The sequence below is a fragment of the Leptopilina heterotoma genome, unplaced genomic scaffold (genome assembly GCF_015476425.1).
Source record: "Leptopilina heterotoma isolate Lh14 unplaced genomic scaffold, ASM1547642v1 Lhet_397, whole genome shotgun sequence".
NCBI classification, from domain to species: domain Eukaryota; kingdom Metazoa; phylum Arthropoda; class Insecta; order Hymenoptera; family Figitidae; genus Leptopilina; species Leptopilina heterotoma.
In genome coordinates, this window is record NW_025111062.1 from 100,279 (window position 1) to 117,697 (window position 17,419).

Sequence of the window (17,419 nt, forward strand, 5' to 3'; positions counted from 1 at the left end):
TAATAAAAATTGTATTAAAACAGTAAATAATTACTTATTAAATAATTATTTCTTACTTTCAAAATTTTTCTCAGACACATTTCTCGGCTTGAGACTATAAAATCGAAAGTACCCTTCTTTCGATGACGAGAACAAAAAAAATTGAATAATAGGATTATTATACACATCGCTGTATTAAATAATTTTAACGTGGACGAAAACAGCACGAGAAAACTAATTTTTGAGCTTCCTAACTTGAGTCAAGGGCTTTTTTGTAACTCGCAGCAAAATAAATCATAACTAAGCAGAATGTTACATGTTTTATAAATGTCAAAAAAAACAGACCTCTACAATAATTCTGCTTTTCAGCGGCTTTGAAAATTTTTTTTTATCGCTGTCGCTTAAAAAAAATGCTGCTTTAAACCGATATTCTCAACACTCGAAGGAGAAAATTTCGACAAAAATTCTCCTGTCTCTGGAAATAATCCCTAAAATTCGATGCCTCTAATTTTTTTTCCCCCACAAATTTTGATTAAAAAGGAAAATACAAAAAAAATTTTTTGAAAAATTATTGATCTTTTGTGTATGGGGAAAAAAAGAGGAAGAACTTTATGGAATATATATTGCAATATCGGTTTTTGTTCGTGCGTGCCCGATGACCTACCTAGCTTACGTGCTATGCAATTTTTGCTCTGCTAAAAAAATAATAGGGTTGAGTTTACAATTTTCGTGACAACTTTACTACTGTATATCATTTAAAAAAAAAAAAAAATTTTTCCTTTTTTTCAAGACGTCGAATAGATTCCAAACGTGAATGATAATTATATTACAGACCGTCCACTGTACCAAGGATAAGCTTACTCTTTGGGTAAAAAAAAGAGAAGTTACAGAGAAACTCTTTTTTTTTGTAAACTTTAATAAAGTTGCCTATTTGGTTTTATAGGTCCTATTTGTAATCGAATGTAAATTCGAATACCCAGTGAACACCTCAGTAGTTGTAGAATTTACAGATATCTAAGATGCAGTCGTACTATACTATACATATTATATCACATACTATACATAAAAATATATATATATATAAACATATATTTTTTATTTTATTCTACGTAATTATATTATATTACACTGTAAGATGAAAGACGCTAGTCTATACTAGAGAGAGTTTAAGCGATATCCTTGGTCAATATTTTTATTTTAAAAATTATTTTTGTCTTTGAAATTTTTGGGATGCTTGATGTGTCGACATAACCTCACCTTTGATAACTATAATTAAAATTTTCTAACTATTTTTACTGTAAACTAAAATTATTAAAGTGCTTCTCAGTACAGCTAAATGCACATATGCTCTCCTTCCGGTTTAAAAGAATTTTGAGAAGTGTCATTTCTATCTATTCTTAGTTCGTGGCGTAAGGTCATGAACTAAATTTTAAAAGAAATGACACGACTTTTCAAAATTCTGTCAAGACAGCATATATGTATTTTTAGTTTTTTTCAATTCTTTTCTTAATTATGAATGCTACAATGGAAAGTTTATGATTTATCTCGGAAAGGAAAAATTTGTTAATATACTTTTGACCACGAACTAACAAATTGTAGAAATACAACAAGCTTAAAATTCTACGTAGAGAATTTTTCGTCGATTTTCGGAACTTGGCGCCACAAGTGCAAAAGGGACAAAGACTTTTTTCCTTCTCGCACTTATGGTCCAATTTCCAAAATAAAAATTCCGTTCAAATTCCACACAACGATAGTTATCAGCCATTGTCTCTAGTCAATAATTATTATTATAATTAAAATCTAAAAATTATATTTATAAACTACTATAATTTCTCTATGTACTATTATTTTGAGGTTATGTCAATAGATCAAAAAGGGAAAATCCTATACCAAAAATAAATCAGGAATTGTGCAAAATAAAAAAAGGAATTGACACTTCATTCTTTATGTTAAAGATCATTTATCGACGTTAAAAATCTAGAATCCATAAGCATAAAAAAAATTGTAAACCAATCCTAAAAGATGAACTAGAGACTAGAAATATATTTACAGAAAAAAAATTAATGCGTTAATAGAAAACGACTTCTTAACTAAGGTACGAAGACTATAATATTTTTCAAAATAGATATTCTCGTTTTAGGACAATTTTAGCGTATATTGTCAGAACCTAATTTAAGACAATTTTTGCATGTCGATGTATCGAGCTAAATCACAATTAAATCCTTTTTATTAAAAAAAAAATAAATAGTGAGCATATTTTATAGCATCGATTGTTATATATCGATAATTTTCAAAACGAGTCGTCTCCACTTCGGCCTATAGAAAAAAAACGAGATTAAATCGATTTTCTTTAATATGGACACAAAAGATTTTGGCTGTTCATAAAGTCAAATCAATTTTCCTATTGAGAATCACGATATCGTTAAAATAGAAAGAAAATACTAGTTGAAAAATTTTAATATTTCTCAGATCTTTTTAGATAAAGTTAAAAAGAACTTATAGTAAAATTTACAAGTCTCTTATTTAAAATAGTAGAAAAATAGAAAATTTCAAGATTGATATAATTTTAGGGAGATAAATAATTTTTGTTTAAATAGAAATTTTCCGATGCGGGCTTTGCGCTTTTTGCCGTAAGAACTAATCTTTGTAAAAATCCTTTGTAATTGTAAATTTATTGAAATTTTACTTTTCAAATATTCGCGCCATTAATTCTACAAGGCGCTGCTGTTGCTAAGACACAAGCTTTTGGCGCGAATTTTGAAAAATAAAATTAAGGCCATTTGTCTCAAAGACGTTAACTATTTATTTGTTTTAAAAAACAATTTCTGTGAGAAAAGAATCTCAAATAAAAAATCTCAAATTTAGAAAATGGAAAATATTCTTGAAAAATCAATTCATTTCAAATGCTCTTTTTAAAGACTTCGATTTTAAATTTTCTTTGTCAAAAAAGTATTTGATATTTTTACTTCCTGACATTAAATTTTTAAATTAAAATAGTTCTTATTTAAAACAAATAAATAAGTTGATAATCTCTTGAGACAAGTATAACTTATTCTTTTTTCTTTCTTCGACAATTTTCGGTGTCGTTAAGACATTCATTGGGGAATTCCCCTGCTTTCCCGGAAATCACTACTAGTAATCGGTGATTCATTTTCATCCGCAGGACTTGGGTTTTCTACACCACAAGAAATCCTCAATTTTTATCAGATTTCCAAACACCATTTTCAACGATTCTCTCCCTCTATCTCTAATTCTCAAATCTTAATACTCTTTTTTATATCTTCTCCAAAAATCAGAATAAAAATTTCGCTTTTCTCTTCTAAATCTTGCTTCTAAAAAAAACCATCTAAATCAAATTTTGCAAATTATCTTTTTTTTTAGCTTTTGCTTAAAAAAAATCTCACCCCTTGACTACAAGTTTCCATCGTTCGCGTAAACAAACGGAAATTCTGTAGAAAAGAGTAGAAATGAAAACTAAATCGTGATCCGGTGATGATAAAAAATTAAAAAAAGATACATAAAATAAAAAAAATTGGGACAATTGACTCCCTAAAAATAAAAAAAAAACTGTCGGACGATTCATAAATCACCTAACACTAAAAAGTTATAAATTTATAAAGAATATTTACACACTAAAGGTAAAGAAAAAAAAAACTGAAGCCTTATGTGGCAGTATAATATACAGAAAAAAACTACTAGTTCGACATTTAATAATAATGAATAATAATATTAATGATTAATAATAAATTAATAATAATTAATAATTAATTATAATTAAACTAACGTCGATAACGTCGATCCGTGAATTCTTGGAGATTCATTTTTGCGATTGTCGAATCCCCAAGGAATTGCTGCGTCTGTCGACAGTGATGTAAACTATTAACATGTAATCCCCTTAATGTTATATTTTTTCGGTGGTAGTCCTTGGATTTTGGTGTTAAATCGCAATTTTCCCAAAAAAAATAAACAAAAAAACCCCTTAAAAAACGATAAGAAAAGAAATGAAAGATGGTGCCACCAAGTTCTCGATATTTATCACGAAAATAACGATTTAGCTCACAATTTTTTAGGACTGCACTCACCACCGGCAGTTTGTGATATATTTAGTGAAAAAAACATGTGAAAAATGGTTGTTATTCAAATTAAATGAAGAAAAGCGCCTAGCGATTTTACATTCACTATAACACTCACACTATACAAAATAAAAAGAAAATTTTTTTAGTAATTTCCATGATTTCTCTCTCGCTGAAAAATAATAAATGGCTTTTGTAAATAACTGCCTTTGCAAAGAAAAAAGAAAATTACGTTCAACTATTTTCCTTTTCATTCGCACTTAATTTCTTACTGTAAATATATTTATCAAAAAAAAAATTTTTTTCTTCTCTATTTTTCTAAGAGAATTTTTCAATTTTCTATAAAAGAATTTAAATAAAAAATTTTTTTTCAATTTAATACAATTTTTGTAAAATAAATAATTCCTTTAAATATTTTGTTTTAATTGAAGGGGAAAATTTACATTTGGAAAAAGTGAAGAAAAGAAAAAAATTTAACGAAAGAATACCTTATCTTCATTCTTCTTTTCTTCTCAAATCAGGAAATTACGATTTATCTTTATTAAATAACAACTTTTTTCTTCTGTTGATGGTCCTTGGAAAACGTCAGCTACATCTGAAACAAAAATATTAAAACTGTTAGAAAATTTGTTTTTAAACTTCTTTTAAATGAATTACTTCAAATTATTCATTCCAATTAAGCTTGGGGTTTTAATTAATTTCTAAAAATCTATTTTCAGTATAAAACTGATTATTAGTAATTGAGAACCAGATTTTTTTTTGTAATTACTAAACGAAAGGAAATAAATAGCCCTTGGGAGATGTCCTGCTTCTGAAACAAACATTTTAAGAAAATATAATTTTATTCATTTTTTTTAATATAATTGTTAACCTTGTGTGGAATTGAATGAAAATTTTCAAATAAAACAAAATATTTTAAATCTATTATTTTTATATACCCTTGAATTAAAAATAACACTTCCAAATTTTTCTGAATTTTCAAAAAAATTCAAAATAGGAAATGTATTTAAATTTCATACAATTAAATTGTATATATAAATATGTATTTAAATTTTTCCAAAATAAAAATCTAAAATTAGAAAAATTAAGTTAAAAAAATATTTCAATTGTAAAAAATATTTGATAAATAATTTTTCAGCGAGACGAAAGTCATGAGGACTAAATATACAAAAAAAAAAACGTTAAGATTATTAACGCGCAATTAGTGTAGGTAAACGACGAAAAATAAAAATTTTTTTTAAGGAAAGAAAAATGATTGTCAAGTGTAGAAAAAAAAGTTGATTTGATGATGGCGATGATACAAAGCGGAAGTAACGCAAAATAAAAGTCGATATTACACACAGCGACACACATACACACTATATATTGTAATATTATTTTTTGAACTTAGTAACGTAATGTAGAATATATTATAGAAAATATTATATTTTACACACACATGTATCTATAAAGAAAAATGAAAACCTTTTTAAATTCATGTGTGAAAAAAATTATAATATCCGTAACGATCATTTCATATAACGTTTAGACGAAACAAAAAAAAATGAAAATGAAGCCAGAGGGCTTGGGATTTAATTAAAAGTGGGCCTGAGTCAAGTGATCGAGTGGGGTTTGAGTGTAACAATATTTTTACCAAGTTTTTTCAGTCCCATGAAAGATTTCCAGGAAAAATGAAGAAAAAACCCTTCAATCCCCACTCAATCACTATTTGTAGAAAAATTCTCTCTTAGGCAGCGGAAAAATAAATTCACTTCCCTCCCTCCCTTTCCCCCTCCCTTCTCCCTCTACTTAATTCTATATAATTTTATAAAATTTCTATATAAATAAACTTATTCAATTATATATAATTCGAATTTAAAAAAAAATGACTCGCGACTTTTTATCAACGACTTCCACTTTCCGATCCTTCCGCGAATGATCTGTGGTAACTTTGGCAAGAAAAAAAAATGTCTACAATTTCAAAGCGAAAAAAACATATAGTGTATTAAGTTGTGAAGAAAGCAAAAGAGGAAAAGTCGCTTTGATTCTGTGTAAAAAAAACGAAATTTCTATTCAGTCAGACCAAAATTTTCTATAAAAGAAAATTGTGCGAATCAAAGTAAAAAAAAAAAAAATTTCGATCCCACGAGAAGAAGAAAAATCATTTTGTATTTAAAATTTTGTAAGAATCGCGTTTGTTGGCTTTTATTATTATTATTATTATTATTGTAAAATGGAATGATAAATTCGAAATGAAATTTCGAAAAAAAAAACTGTTACTACTGTGTGTCTGTGGTATCTTTATATTTTCTTTTGTTTTTATTTACGAAAAAAGAAAATTATTATTTTAAATTTTCTTGTTTTCTGCGCCAATATGTTGAGGTATGATGAGTCTATTTTTTAGTGACGTATGGGCTATTCAATGAAAAAAAACAGCTTATCAATTTTGCCATAGATAAGAGAAGAATTCGCCAGTAGGATCGAATACTTTTTTTTGTAAAATCGAAAAAAAATTTTTACTTGTCAAAAACAAAAAAGGAAAAAAAAATTGATCAGCCTTTGCGTCACTTTCTATAGAAGAAAAAAAGAAATACGTAAAAAAAAATTCTGTACGTGGACTCGATAAGAATTAATATTGTGATGTTCACTGATCAAACACGTTCAACAAAAAAAAAATGACAAAAAAAAATGAGGAGGCCCACTGGATGAGGCCAGACATTTCTGAGTAAAGTATGAATAATAAACATTATGTAAAATTTATTGAAAAATTGTGACTAATTTATTTTACCCTCTACTTTTTTTACCTTCTATAATTATTTTTCATATATCTATTATTCTATTTTTAATGATTTTTATTTACTTAGAAATTAAATTAAAAACTCGTTCTACTGCTTAGAAATATTCTCACTACTACTTTCGGAACGGAAATAATCCATAAATACTAAGTTCTTCAGTGCTTTCGCTAAGGAGGTGCGTTTGGAAATGAACGCGCAGTCTGAAGTGTCTTCCTTATATAGTTCTCGTTGTGGGGACTCGGTGGGGATGCGCGCCTGTGATTGGCCCTCCCTCCCAGCGCGAAGCAGCATTGCTCAACTTCGCCGCGCACGCTGTTTCCGCTTTCCGGCCGAGCGCCAATCACGAACGTGCATCCCCACCACACTGCAAACTGGATACGTATATAAACTAAGGCTTCTCACCAGAGCTGCTCACTTCGACTGCAGAGTTCACGACGCTTGAATTGAAACTATCAAAGCTTTGTCTTTTTTCCTTTATTAAATACTAGTTATTTACAATTTTTCATTGTTTAATTAATATTGTATTTTTAGTTTAGGAAAATAGCGAGGTAGGTAAATAAATAAATTTAACATTATTTTTTCTCATTAACGTCATTTATTGTTTATAGCTTATCAAAGGAAATTAACAGTAAATGTTTCTTTTTAATTATTGCAAATGGAAGTCCTAAGTACATTTAAAGTGAACACATTTGCTTTTAAAAAAATCGAAATCTTTTCTTTTGGCTTTTCTTGAAAATCAAATATTTTGAACGCTCGAAGAATGTGAGATTTTAAGAGCTATACACCAGTTGAAAACCAATTTTATTATTGTAATTCATTCTTTCGGGTTACAACTGGCGTATAGCGCTGTTGAGAAACTTACTTTCTAAATCCAAAGAATATCATAACAATTTTACAAAAAGAAGATTGACTTAACATCCGAATTTTTTTATTTTTCAAAAATTGTTATGTTAGTTCTTCGGTTATAATTAAAATTGCATTTGGCCCTTCTTTCTTACGTGTCTTTATTTTTATATTATTTGGTATAGAAATATATTTATTAATCTTTAGAGAAAAAAAACTGGAATATAGAATAAGAGAAGAATAATTATTTCAATATATAGTTAAGGTAGGGATGAAATAATAGTTATTTTGCTGTTCAATAAAATATTAGCCACCCCTGATAATTTAATTCTGAGCTATTATAATTGTAAATAAAACTTAAACCTTACTGGACGCTTTTATCAATAATTTAATTCTTTTTTTTTAGTAAAATATAGAAATACTGAAATTGTTTTATGATTCCTAGATGTACAACATTTCTGTAGATTGAAAATGGAAAAACTATCTAATTTTTTTTTCTATTAATAAAGGTTCAGAAAAAACTAGAAATAAAATATCTTTCTTTTTAGTTATTTTCAATTTTCGTTAAATAAAAATTAATAAACTTAATTCAAGTTCGTACAGTAAAAAAGAGACCTTTATCTGAATTCCATTCTCTTTTTTCCTAAAAGAATTTATATCTAAATTTTTTAAATTCGTAGCCAACCGTGTAGATTGATATGCAGTCTTTCGAAGATCATCGATTTTCTCTCTCTCTCCAAAAAGGATGAAACTTGGAAATTTATCTATACCAATAAAAATCGCTTTAATTTTTCTTCCTCTCCTCCAAATTTTTGTAATAATTTTAAATTTTTTTAAAATTCTAAATCGAACTATCGCCAAGGCTCTGTTTCGTCAAACATCCTATCAATATTGTCTCGAAGCATTTTTTCTTGATCTGAAAAATACAAATTTTGTTCTCGAAATTAAACCAAGTTTATTTTAATTTTTAACAAAATATATTTTTTAGAACTATTTTTTTGGCTAAATGAATTTGGAACTCAATTTTTTAACGTAACAATAGAAATTATATTCGAAAATAATACTATGAATATAGAAAGGCGTCTGCAAATAATTAAACAGAACAAAAAAATAATAAATCCTCTTTGATTAACAATAATAATTAATAATTATTACCAGATGTAAGATTTGCAATGACGCATTGTTTACGCAAGAATTCCAAGCACAGATTTCGTGAAAGGCCAAATGCATGCATGTTGCAAGTAAATGTTCTGTAAATAAATAATTATTTTCAATATCAATAGTTTTCGCTTTTTGAAAATTCCCGCCAAGAGTGGCGAGAATGTGAGACCAATCACTACGTCTGACGCAGGTGGAAGGGTGGGGGTAGCTCTGCCTACTTATAAGTAAAAAGCACACTGATTGGTCTCAACGTATGTACCAAGAAAATTTATCTAAAGAGCGTACCCTAATTGTCCAAAGACAATATTTGCTTGAAATTTCCTATCTTCGGCAGCAACTGCTTCTTGATCCAAAAATTTTGGTCTCCGAGGTACGGGACGTACTGCCCGTTCACATTGAACAGCGTCAAAAAATGCCGCTGTCCAAAATCTCATTGACGTCCATATTGGCTGGACCCTTAAATTTGTGTATAAATACTCCCGATAGGGCTCAACACCAGGCACTTGAACTGTAGATTTAAATAAATTTTATTTTCAAATTGTATTTAACAAAAAAAATTCTAGTTTATTTTTCTTTTTAGAATTACCTTCGTGATAAAAAGTGAAGCACATATTCATGAGACTCTTGGCTGGTGCAAAATCGTCAGCTTCATGACATTCGAAAAGTGCGACAGCAAAATTTTGTGCGAGAGAATAAAAAGACTCTTCGGTAACACAAGGTCTGGCCCTTCTGGCGTTAACGACTCTCGAAAACCATATTCTTCCATTTTCTGTCTAAAATTTCGGGAAAATGTATTTTTATTTTATATTTAAATGAGAAATATTGGACGACGCAAACATAATTCTAATGTATACGCTTTGAATGTATTCGAATCGTAATTAAAAGTATATTTATTTTTAATTTAGATTGTAAATGAAAAAATTATTTGTAAGGGTACGGTTCTACTTAGAGACGGCCCTGGCGTTTGATCGACACTACCGGGTTCTCTGCGCATGCGCACCCCTACCAGCGGACAGCGGTTCGAGTGGGGAGGCTCTGCCCCCTACTCCAGAGTATAAAAGCCAGGCGCGCGCGGATCCGACGTCTCATTCTCTCGCATGCAATGCTAATGAACGGTCGTCGAATATAAAAAACGGATAAACAACAGATTTAGGAAATTTCTACTCAGTCTACGTTATTTTTATCTCAGAGTACTTCCTGCGTTAAGAATCATCTTCGTAGAGATTTAATATCACTACCTTAACTAAATTATGACACTACTAATTAATTAAATTAACCGCTAAATAAGGTACCCCATCCGGCAAGAAAACCCTTTCCTGACGCGAACCGTAAAAAAATTTAAATTATCCCTAATTTTTATTACTTCAACTTACTTGCACCATTTGTCCAAAAGTCGCCTTTTGCTCCTGATCAATAGATCCAGGAGCGTCGAACAAAAGTGTAACGAAAAATTTCATAAATTCCGCTGCTGCCTCTTCTGATTGGCTATCGGCCGATAAACTCGAAGCCCAAGATTGAAGAGAACCAGAAGAACCTAAAAATCCAAAAGATTCTATTATTTACCAACTAAAGAAACTCTAATGTTCATAAATCATAACGATAAAGCTAATGAATGAAAATTAAACTAAAACGAGTTCAAAGCAGAATTTTTTTCTAGAAACAGAAGCTAAGTATTTTTTTTTAAATTCAGCATGGCCTACTTTTTTGTATTCTATGATCTAACCTGATCTCTGCCATAATTTTCGACCATCCATATTCGAATCTAAACTAGTGCTTGGACCATAACCGTCTTGATCGCTTGCAGAACCACTACTGCAAGGCATGTCTGAAAAGTTTTCAGTTGCAAAACTTTTTTTCACATAATTAAAAAAAAACAGTGATTATCTAATTTGGTATCTACGACACCATTTGTTTCTTTCCTCCCTTCTACACTAATTGTTCTTATAAATCAAGGGAATGAAAGATTAGACAAAATTACATTCACAGGAATCTATATTTTCTGGATAATATCAGTTAATAATTGTTAAAACAATTGTCAGACTATTAAATTTTCAAATTCAACAAAAGAAACGGATGGGATTAATTTAAAATCTAATATTAGAATTTAGTTTCTCATATCACTACAATTAATATTTTACTTTGTCCAGGAGAAGTTTTCAAATTCAACAGAAAAAAAGAGACACCTACATTCAAACTAAGAATTAAGAGCAATGCTGGAATTAACGTTTTGTGTATTAAAATTAAAATCAATTTTTCTTATTGTAAATGTATTCAAAGAAAGAATAATTGTTGTTTCTGTAAAGTGTCTTTATAGCAAAGTCCGTTAAAAAGCGAAATAAAATTTTCAACAAGATGCTGTCAACAGATTGCTAATTTTCATTTAAACTATATGCTAATTTTTGTTTGTAAAATAAAAATTAAATTAGAACTGAAAAAAGGGTGAAAGTCAAAAAGCTAATGGACACACATTGATACGATTGTTTCAGAACAAAAAAAAACAGAGAGCCACAAGGGAAAGCTTTTGTAAATACATAACAATTTTTTTTTGTGGAGCACACGAACACAGTTAAAGAGATGTCGAGTTACCTAAACGAAAAACGACCGTCTGATAGCGAGTGGGAGCCCTTGCTTTGTGAACACAAAGATACATTTGTTATTCTTAGTTAAATAGAATGTCATTTGTTTTTAGAGGAATGATACTTGAATCAAAATTGGAGAAGGTGAATTTTTGTTTAGATTTAAATAATAAACAATATTGGGAGATGATGCATTTGGTATTTGATGATGGTTGCGCCTCATCAAGTATTTCTTGTAGTTGAAAGTGGAAAATCTGTGGGTTCAGATACCTGGGTTCAATCAAAGGTTAGGGGGTCAACCCCAGTTAACTTCTTTGCGAATTTTACCCAAAACGTCAGCATACGTTTTTCCTTGAGGGACTGGAATGACTAATTTCGATCAATAGGTCTCCCTTTTGAGTAGCTCTTTCTTCTGCAACCTTTGTGTGACTGATGTCTGGATTAACTTCTTTGCGAATTTTACCCAAAACGTCGGCGACTGGAATGACTGATTTTGATCAATAGGTCTCCCTTTTGAGTAGCTCTTGCTTCGTCAACCTTTGTGTGACTGATGCCTGGATTAACTTCTTTGCGAATTTTACCCAAAACGTCAGCATATGTTTTTCCTTGAACGATTCGAATGATCATAGTCGATCCTCTCATCACTAAAGTTTGGAGAACTCCCATTTGCCTAGAGTACAATTTCTTCATAAGGGGAGAAAAGTTTTAATGATGTCAAGTCGCCATCACCCACCTAATCATAACATTTTACACTATTTCGATGTTATATTAAACTAGCAAAAACTTTTATACTGGATTTTTATATTCAATTACATTTTCCATTTTCAAAAGTACCCTTCCTCTAAAAAGCAAATTCTGTTAATTATTTCATGTGATAGGAATTCGTGAATTATGATTGCCATGCATATTTATTACTCAGACGCACATCATGTCGAACATTCACAACATCAAGTTTTTGATGACAAGAAATTTAAATCTCTGAGTACTTGGTAATTTTACTTAGCGTCAAATCGAATATAAATTCTTCAACTAGACGTAAAGTAAAATTTTATTTTAGTTCCATTTTAGAAAAAATTTTGAACCATGTTACCTAGATGGGAATTTTTCGAATTTGATAGGACTGTGATTTGGGAACTTGGAACTTAAATTAAAATCCTACCAGACTGGTCAAATTCAGGCACATGGTTGAAAATTTTCTTTACACGTAGCAAAGTAAATAAAAAAAAGTCAAATGTTTGTAATTATGCACAAACGTTCTCGTGCCCACTGAATTGTTAGGTGCTAATCTAATATATGCCTTACCGGTTTTATAATTTAATTTCTCATAAGGATCTGGACCTGTTGCCTTAATATCCTTCTCTTGAATGGGTTCTATACTTTCAGGACTATCCCTATCAGAGCTTCGTGTTTGATCGTCCTTTTTTACCACTTCCTCTTTTCTCACTGAAGCCGTTCTTGAAGATGCTATTTCCTCATAAGTCATTCCCGGGGGATACTTCCTTTGTGTTCTGATTGTATTTGCACTACTCTGACGTTCTAATTTGTGCCGAGACAGTGCCTCGTAATCTTCGTAAGAAATACCAGCTCCGAATCTGCAGTTAAAAAAGTGCAATAAATGGAGATTTTGACTCAGGACAAACACTCCTATTTGGAGTGGGACCTTTATAATTTCTGGTGAATTAGATTGTAGACGTTAAATGAAATGGAGAAGCAGTTAGTTGCAGTACTGGATTTAATAAACACCAACGTGTGAAGTCAATGAACTTAAATCAAAATAATAGTATTTGTAATTCAACGACTAAGTTAACTACCATACTCCCAAATGGGTAATTCATCAGGGACTGGAAAAGATACCTAAAAAATCTTATGAAAAATCTTTTAGGTGTCTTTAGCCTTTCCTATACTTTGCAGCAACAAATAACAGATTTTACTCATATGCTAGGTAATAACTAAGTCCCTCTTACTTTGCAAGTCTCAATTTTCTTCGACCCAATTCTTCTTCTTTAGCTAAAGCTTGTGGCGAACAGGAAGACTCCGGAGTTGTATTAACATCACTTTCTTCTAAACTATTACTAAGAGCGGATCCAATTTTATTTCCTAATCCTTGAAGGTACTCTCCACCTTCACCTAAAACTGATCTCATTGATCTTAATGCACCTTTGGTACGGCCCATAAACGTGCCTGCATCAGTCGATGGTAAAGCAGTCGTTATGTCCACCATTTTCTAAACAGAAAAATTTATCGAAAATTTCATAACTATTCATTTTAGAAAATTAATAACATTTTCTCAGGGCTATTTAATTGTGGAAATCTGCATACAGATACCTTGGATTCCAAGGTTATGTGGGGTTGGTAAAATAGAAAAGAAAATATAAAATAATATACAATAAATTTCCGTTCCCCTAAGAAATATCTTATCGTAAAGGAAATCCTATTTAAAAGGCAAAACAAAGTTGCAATACCGATTGACCATTAAATTAAAAAGAAATTTTTGAACATAATTATGATTTTGAAACTAAAAAGATTTTTAGAAATACTTTTTAAAAAAGTAAAGCTTAGTTTAAAAAAATAAGTAAATAGAATATTTTTCTATGAAAATGTTAAATGCTGAAAAGCAAACATATACCTATGCGGTTATTCAGTAGCAGCTGCTGCAATGCAGCAGGTTTACACTCACACAAGCACAGTCCCGTCATTAGACATTATCAGCATTGCGATAAGATGACAATATAATTGATTCCTTTTACCTACAACCTTGAAACATTTTGCAATAAAATATTTGTTTGTCCTTGAATTTCACACGTAAATTTAGAATAACAAAAATACTCAAAATTAAGAAATTTTGTTTCATTAATGTTATAACATAAAAATTACTATTAAACCATATTGACAATACAAATGTTAAGTTTTACAAACAATGATACTTTATTAGAAAATTGTGTTTTCAATTATTTTTTATGAATACTAATTATTAATACTATTTATCTGCTTGAATGGTTTGAAAATGAAAAGAAAATCATTTTATAACGAAGTTAAAAATAAATTAAAAACATTTACAACGCAATATTAAAACCGAATTTACTACATCCATTAACAGCTGTCTTCTGTTTATTTAGATCGTAAACTTGTTGCACATATTTACAAAACAAAATCCGTAATTCAATTTTTAGTAACAAAACTAAATCTACAAAAAGTAATCGAATTAATTTTACTTTTTCCTTTTTGAAAAACTTAAAGCTCTACAGAAAAAAATCGAAAATGTGAATTTTATTTTTCCTTCACCAAAAGTTATGAAAAATTTATTATTTCTTCTGTTTTAAAATATTTTTATAAAACTATTATTTTGTTCATAAAAATCAATGTTAATAAAGGCACTTTTTAATGTATATTTATAAGAAGAAAATCGAAAAAAAAGAAAAGGAGAAGAATTTAGAGAAACAAAAACAATCAAGTATAGTGTTACTACCCTCATTTGTAAATAACATGAACAAGACTAATTTTTATCATAATTTTGAGAAATAATTTAATACTTACGTAAAATTGTCTACTTTTTTTCACCTCTCATACACTTTTATCGTTTGTAAAAATTCTACAGACGTATGTTCCTGTTCACTTCCATACTGCGATAACATGTCAACACGTGACAATTACTTTGCGCTTGCGTCCTTGATAATCAATAAGTCAAACTTTACTTTTATAAAATTTAGCGGCATGGAGTAATTATCATCCCCCGTAATAGCAGTCGGTAATTTATCCATTGCTGAGAAGATAATAATTTAAATTTTTGTAATTTTTAAATTTTCATAAAAATTATTTTTATTTTCGTTTACTTCATCTTTTTGACCGAAGGATAAAGTTTAAAAACCGAGTAAAGTATTTTTGAAGAGCCCAAAAATAATGAAGCAATCTACCTTAAAATAAAAGAAAAATGTTGAATTTTAAGAATGTTCGATTTTTGGTGCTAGTGGTCAAAGCAGTTTACAAATTGAAAAAAAAATAATCAATCAAAAAGATTTAAAGAACACCGAAAAGAAAAACCTTTTATCGTCTGATTATTACTCAAGATAAGTACTTTCGTTTGCATTTAGGAATTTAATTGATCGTTCATAAATGTATAATAACAATGTCTGTTATTTCAATTGTATTTTAAAAATGAGAAAAAATTTTATTCTACTAAAAATACGAAAAATGTTATTTTCAATTTTATCTCAAATTGAAGTAATCAAGATAAACTAAAATATTTTCTTCTTTAATAAAGTTAATTTATAAATTAATATATTTTAAAATGCCAGAGGAAACTGAACAGTATTGTCATGTAAATAGAAACAAAGTAAAAGAGTCGAAAAATAATGGCAGTCGTTTTTGGCAATTTGTTTGTGCTATTTGCGGTAAGTGAATAAAAATTATTGATTATAAAAATATTTTTTTTTAAACTTCTATAAAGAATTGATGAAAAAGTAGATTATTTTTTAGTGACTTAGACGGGAAAGATGTTTATTTATTAATTGCAATTACTAAAGTGTTGAAAATTGTTTGCGAGAGAAATAATATTTTTATTAATATTTTAATTAATTTTTTGTAGCTTGCATATCAATGGTGGGTTGGGGAGGATGCCAAGCATGGACATCGCCATCAATTCCCTTCTTGACCTCCAGCTCATCACCCTTTCCCGTCACTGAAGAACAGGGCGCTTGGATAGTCTCAGTCTTCTACATCGGCGATCTTTTTGGCGCCTTTCTCAATCCCTTCTTCATCGATCGTATCGGACGCAAAAAGACTCTAATTCTATTCGCATTTCCAGGTCTAATTGGTTGGCTAGTGGTTATTTTCGCCAAAAATTATCTCTATCTATTTGTGGCGAGAATAATCATCGGTATTGGACAAGGTAGTACCTACAATTCCCTAGTGATATATTTGTCAGAAATATCCGAAAAGAGAATTCGGGGAATTTTGATAAACCTAATTCCAACATCAAACTTTATTGGTCTCTTTGTTTGTACGTCAGTTGCAGCATTTACATCGTATGAATTTTTGAATATTTTCTCAGCCTCTTTGCTTATTATTTTCATCGCCACCACTCCACTACTGATGGAGACACCATATTATTATTTACTGCGCGGACAACACGAGAGTGCAGTGCAAAATTTAATGAAACTTCGAGGAGTCAATGATGCAAGGGAATTGGATTTAGAAATCAGAGAAATGACTCTGACAATAAGAGATCGAAAGTTAAACTCATGGCGTGAATTATTAGTCAAGAAGTCTAATCGCAAGGGACTTATGATCATGTCCTGTATAAAATTGACCCAGATGATGACGGGGATTGGTCCTATTTCTGCCTATGCTCAGGAAATTTTTACCTATACGGATATAGCCATCAGTGCTGGTATTCAAGTAATGATGTTCAATGGAATATCAATGTTTGCATCCCTAACGACTAATGCAGTAATTGATCGATTTAGAAGAAGAACACTCTTTCTATCTACAGCATTAATAAGTTCTTTCTGTCTGGCAAGTGTGGGTACTGTTTTCTTTATGACCCTCCATCTTCAAACCGAAACAACATTCATCAAGTGGATTCCATTGGTGTCATTGGTTATCTTTCAAGTAGCCCATGTAGTTGGAATTGGTACCGTTCCCTATATTATTCAAGGAGAAATTTTCCCTATCAATGTGAAGGGTTCTGCCGTTTCTTGTGGAATGGTTATGGGATCGGTTTTAATTTTCATCACTTCGGCTGGTTACAAGTTTCTAAGTATTCTTGCCGGGGTTTATACGACTTTTTGGGTTTTCGCCGCATCATGCTTCGTATTGTCAATTTTCACCTTCTTTGTTATGCCGGAAACAAAGGGCATGACCCTCGAGGATATTTTGGCCAAAAGAGATCCGGAAATTAGAAATAAACTCGAAGCCGAAAGAAGAAGGTGCTAGGGGGAAGAATGATTAGAATAAATCGAAATTTAATTTCATTTGAAATGTCTGGAGTTATTTAACTGTTTCGAAATCGTGAAAC

General features: G+C 30.0%; 2 protein-coding genes across 6 annotated transcripts; one reads left to right on the plus strand and one right to left on the minus strand.

Moving 5' to 3' along the window:
• Window positions 1–7,029: 7,029 nt before the first annotated feature.
• Window positions 7,030–15,289, minus strand: LOC122506165 (uncharacterized protein KIAA0513). Of its 5 annotated transcripts, XM_043618200.1 has the most exons (11): window positions 14,941–15,289; window positions 14,033–14,160; window positions 13,371–13,630; window positions 12,709–12,998; window positions 11,417–11,458; window positions 10,554–10,655; window positions 10,204–10,364; window positions 9,417–9,603; window positions 9,116–9,338; window positions 8,825–8,919; window positions 7,030–8,585 (listed from the first exon to the last, which is right to left on the minus strand). In XM_043618200.1, exons 3-11 carry the CDS (start codon window positions 13,625–13,627, stop codon window positions 8,521–8,523), a joined length of 1,422 nt encoding a protein of 473 aa, XP_043474135.1. In that variant the 5' UTR covers window positions 13,628–13,630; window positions 14,033–14,160; window positions 14,941–15,289; the 3' UTR covers window positions 7,030–8,520. The 5 variants fall into 5 exon arrangements, with proteins under 5 accessions (XP_043474135.1, XP_043474134.1, XP_043474136.1 ...); XM_043618199.1 differs by lacking the exon at window positions 14,033–14,160 and having other exon boundaries at window positions 7,031–8,585; window positions 14,941–15,288; XM_043618201.1 differs by lacking the exons at window positions 11,417–11,458; window positions 14,033–14,160 and having other exon boundaries at window positions 7,380–8,585; window positions 14,941–15,287.
• Window positions 15,290–15,575: 286 nt separating this feature from the next.
• On the plus strand, window positions 15,576–17,343 carry LOC122506173 (facilitated trehalose transporter Tret1-like). Its single transcript, XM_043618217.1, has 2 exons — window positions 15,576–15,794; window positions 15,989–17,343. Exons 1-2 carry the CDS (start codon window positions 15,692–15,694, stop codon window positions 17,335–17,337), a joined length of 1,452 nt encoding a protein of 483 aa, XP_043474152.1. The 5' UTR covers window positions 15,576–15,691; the 3' UTR covers window positions 17,338–17,343.
• The last annotated feature ends 76 nt before the right edge of the window (window positions 17,344–17,419 follow it).

Excerpts from the sequence above, each read along its gene's own strand:
- LOC122506165 (XM_043618200.1), bottom strand. The coding sequence starts at position 13,627 with ATGGTGGACATAACGACTGCTTTACCATCGACTGATGCAGGCACGTTT. Across the intron at positions 11,459-12,708 it reads GAAATTAAATTATAAAACCG|CAAGGGCTCCCACTCGCTAT; the intron begins GTAAGGCATATA and ends GTGTTCACAAAG. Across the intron at positions 10,365-10,553 it reads AAAATTATGGCAGAGATCAG|GTTCTTCTGGTTCTCTTCAA; the intron begins GTTAGATCATAG and ends TTGGATTTTTAG.
- LOC122506173 (XM_043618217.1), top strand. The coding sequence starts at position 15,692 with ATGCCAGAGGAAACTGAACAGTATTGTCATGTAAATAGAAACAAAGTA. Across the intron at positions 15,795-15,988 it reads ATTTGTTTGTGCTATTTGCG|CTTGCATATCAATGGTGGGT; the intron begins GTAAGTGAATAA and ends AATTTTTTGTAG.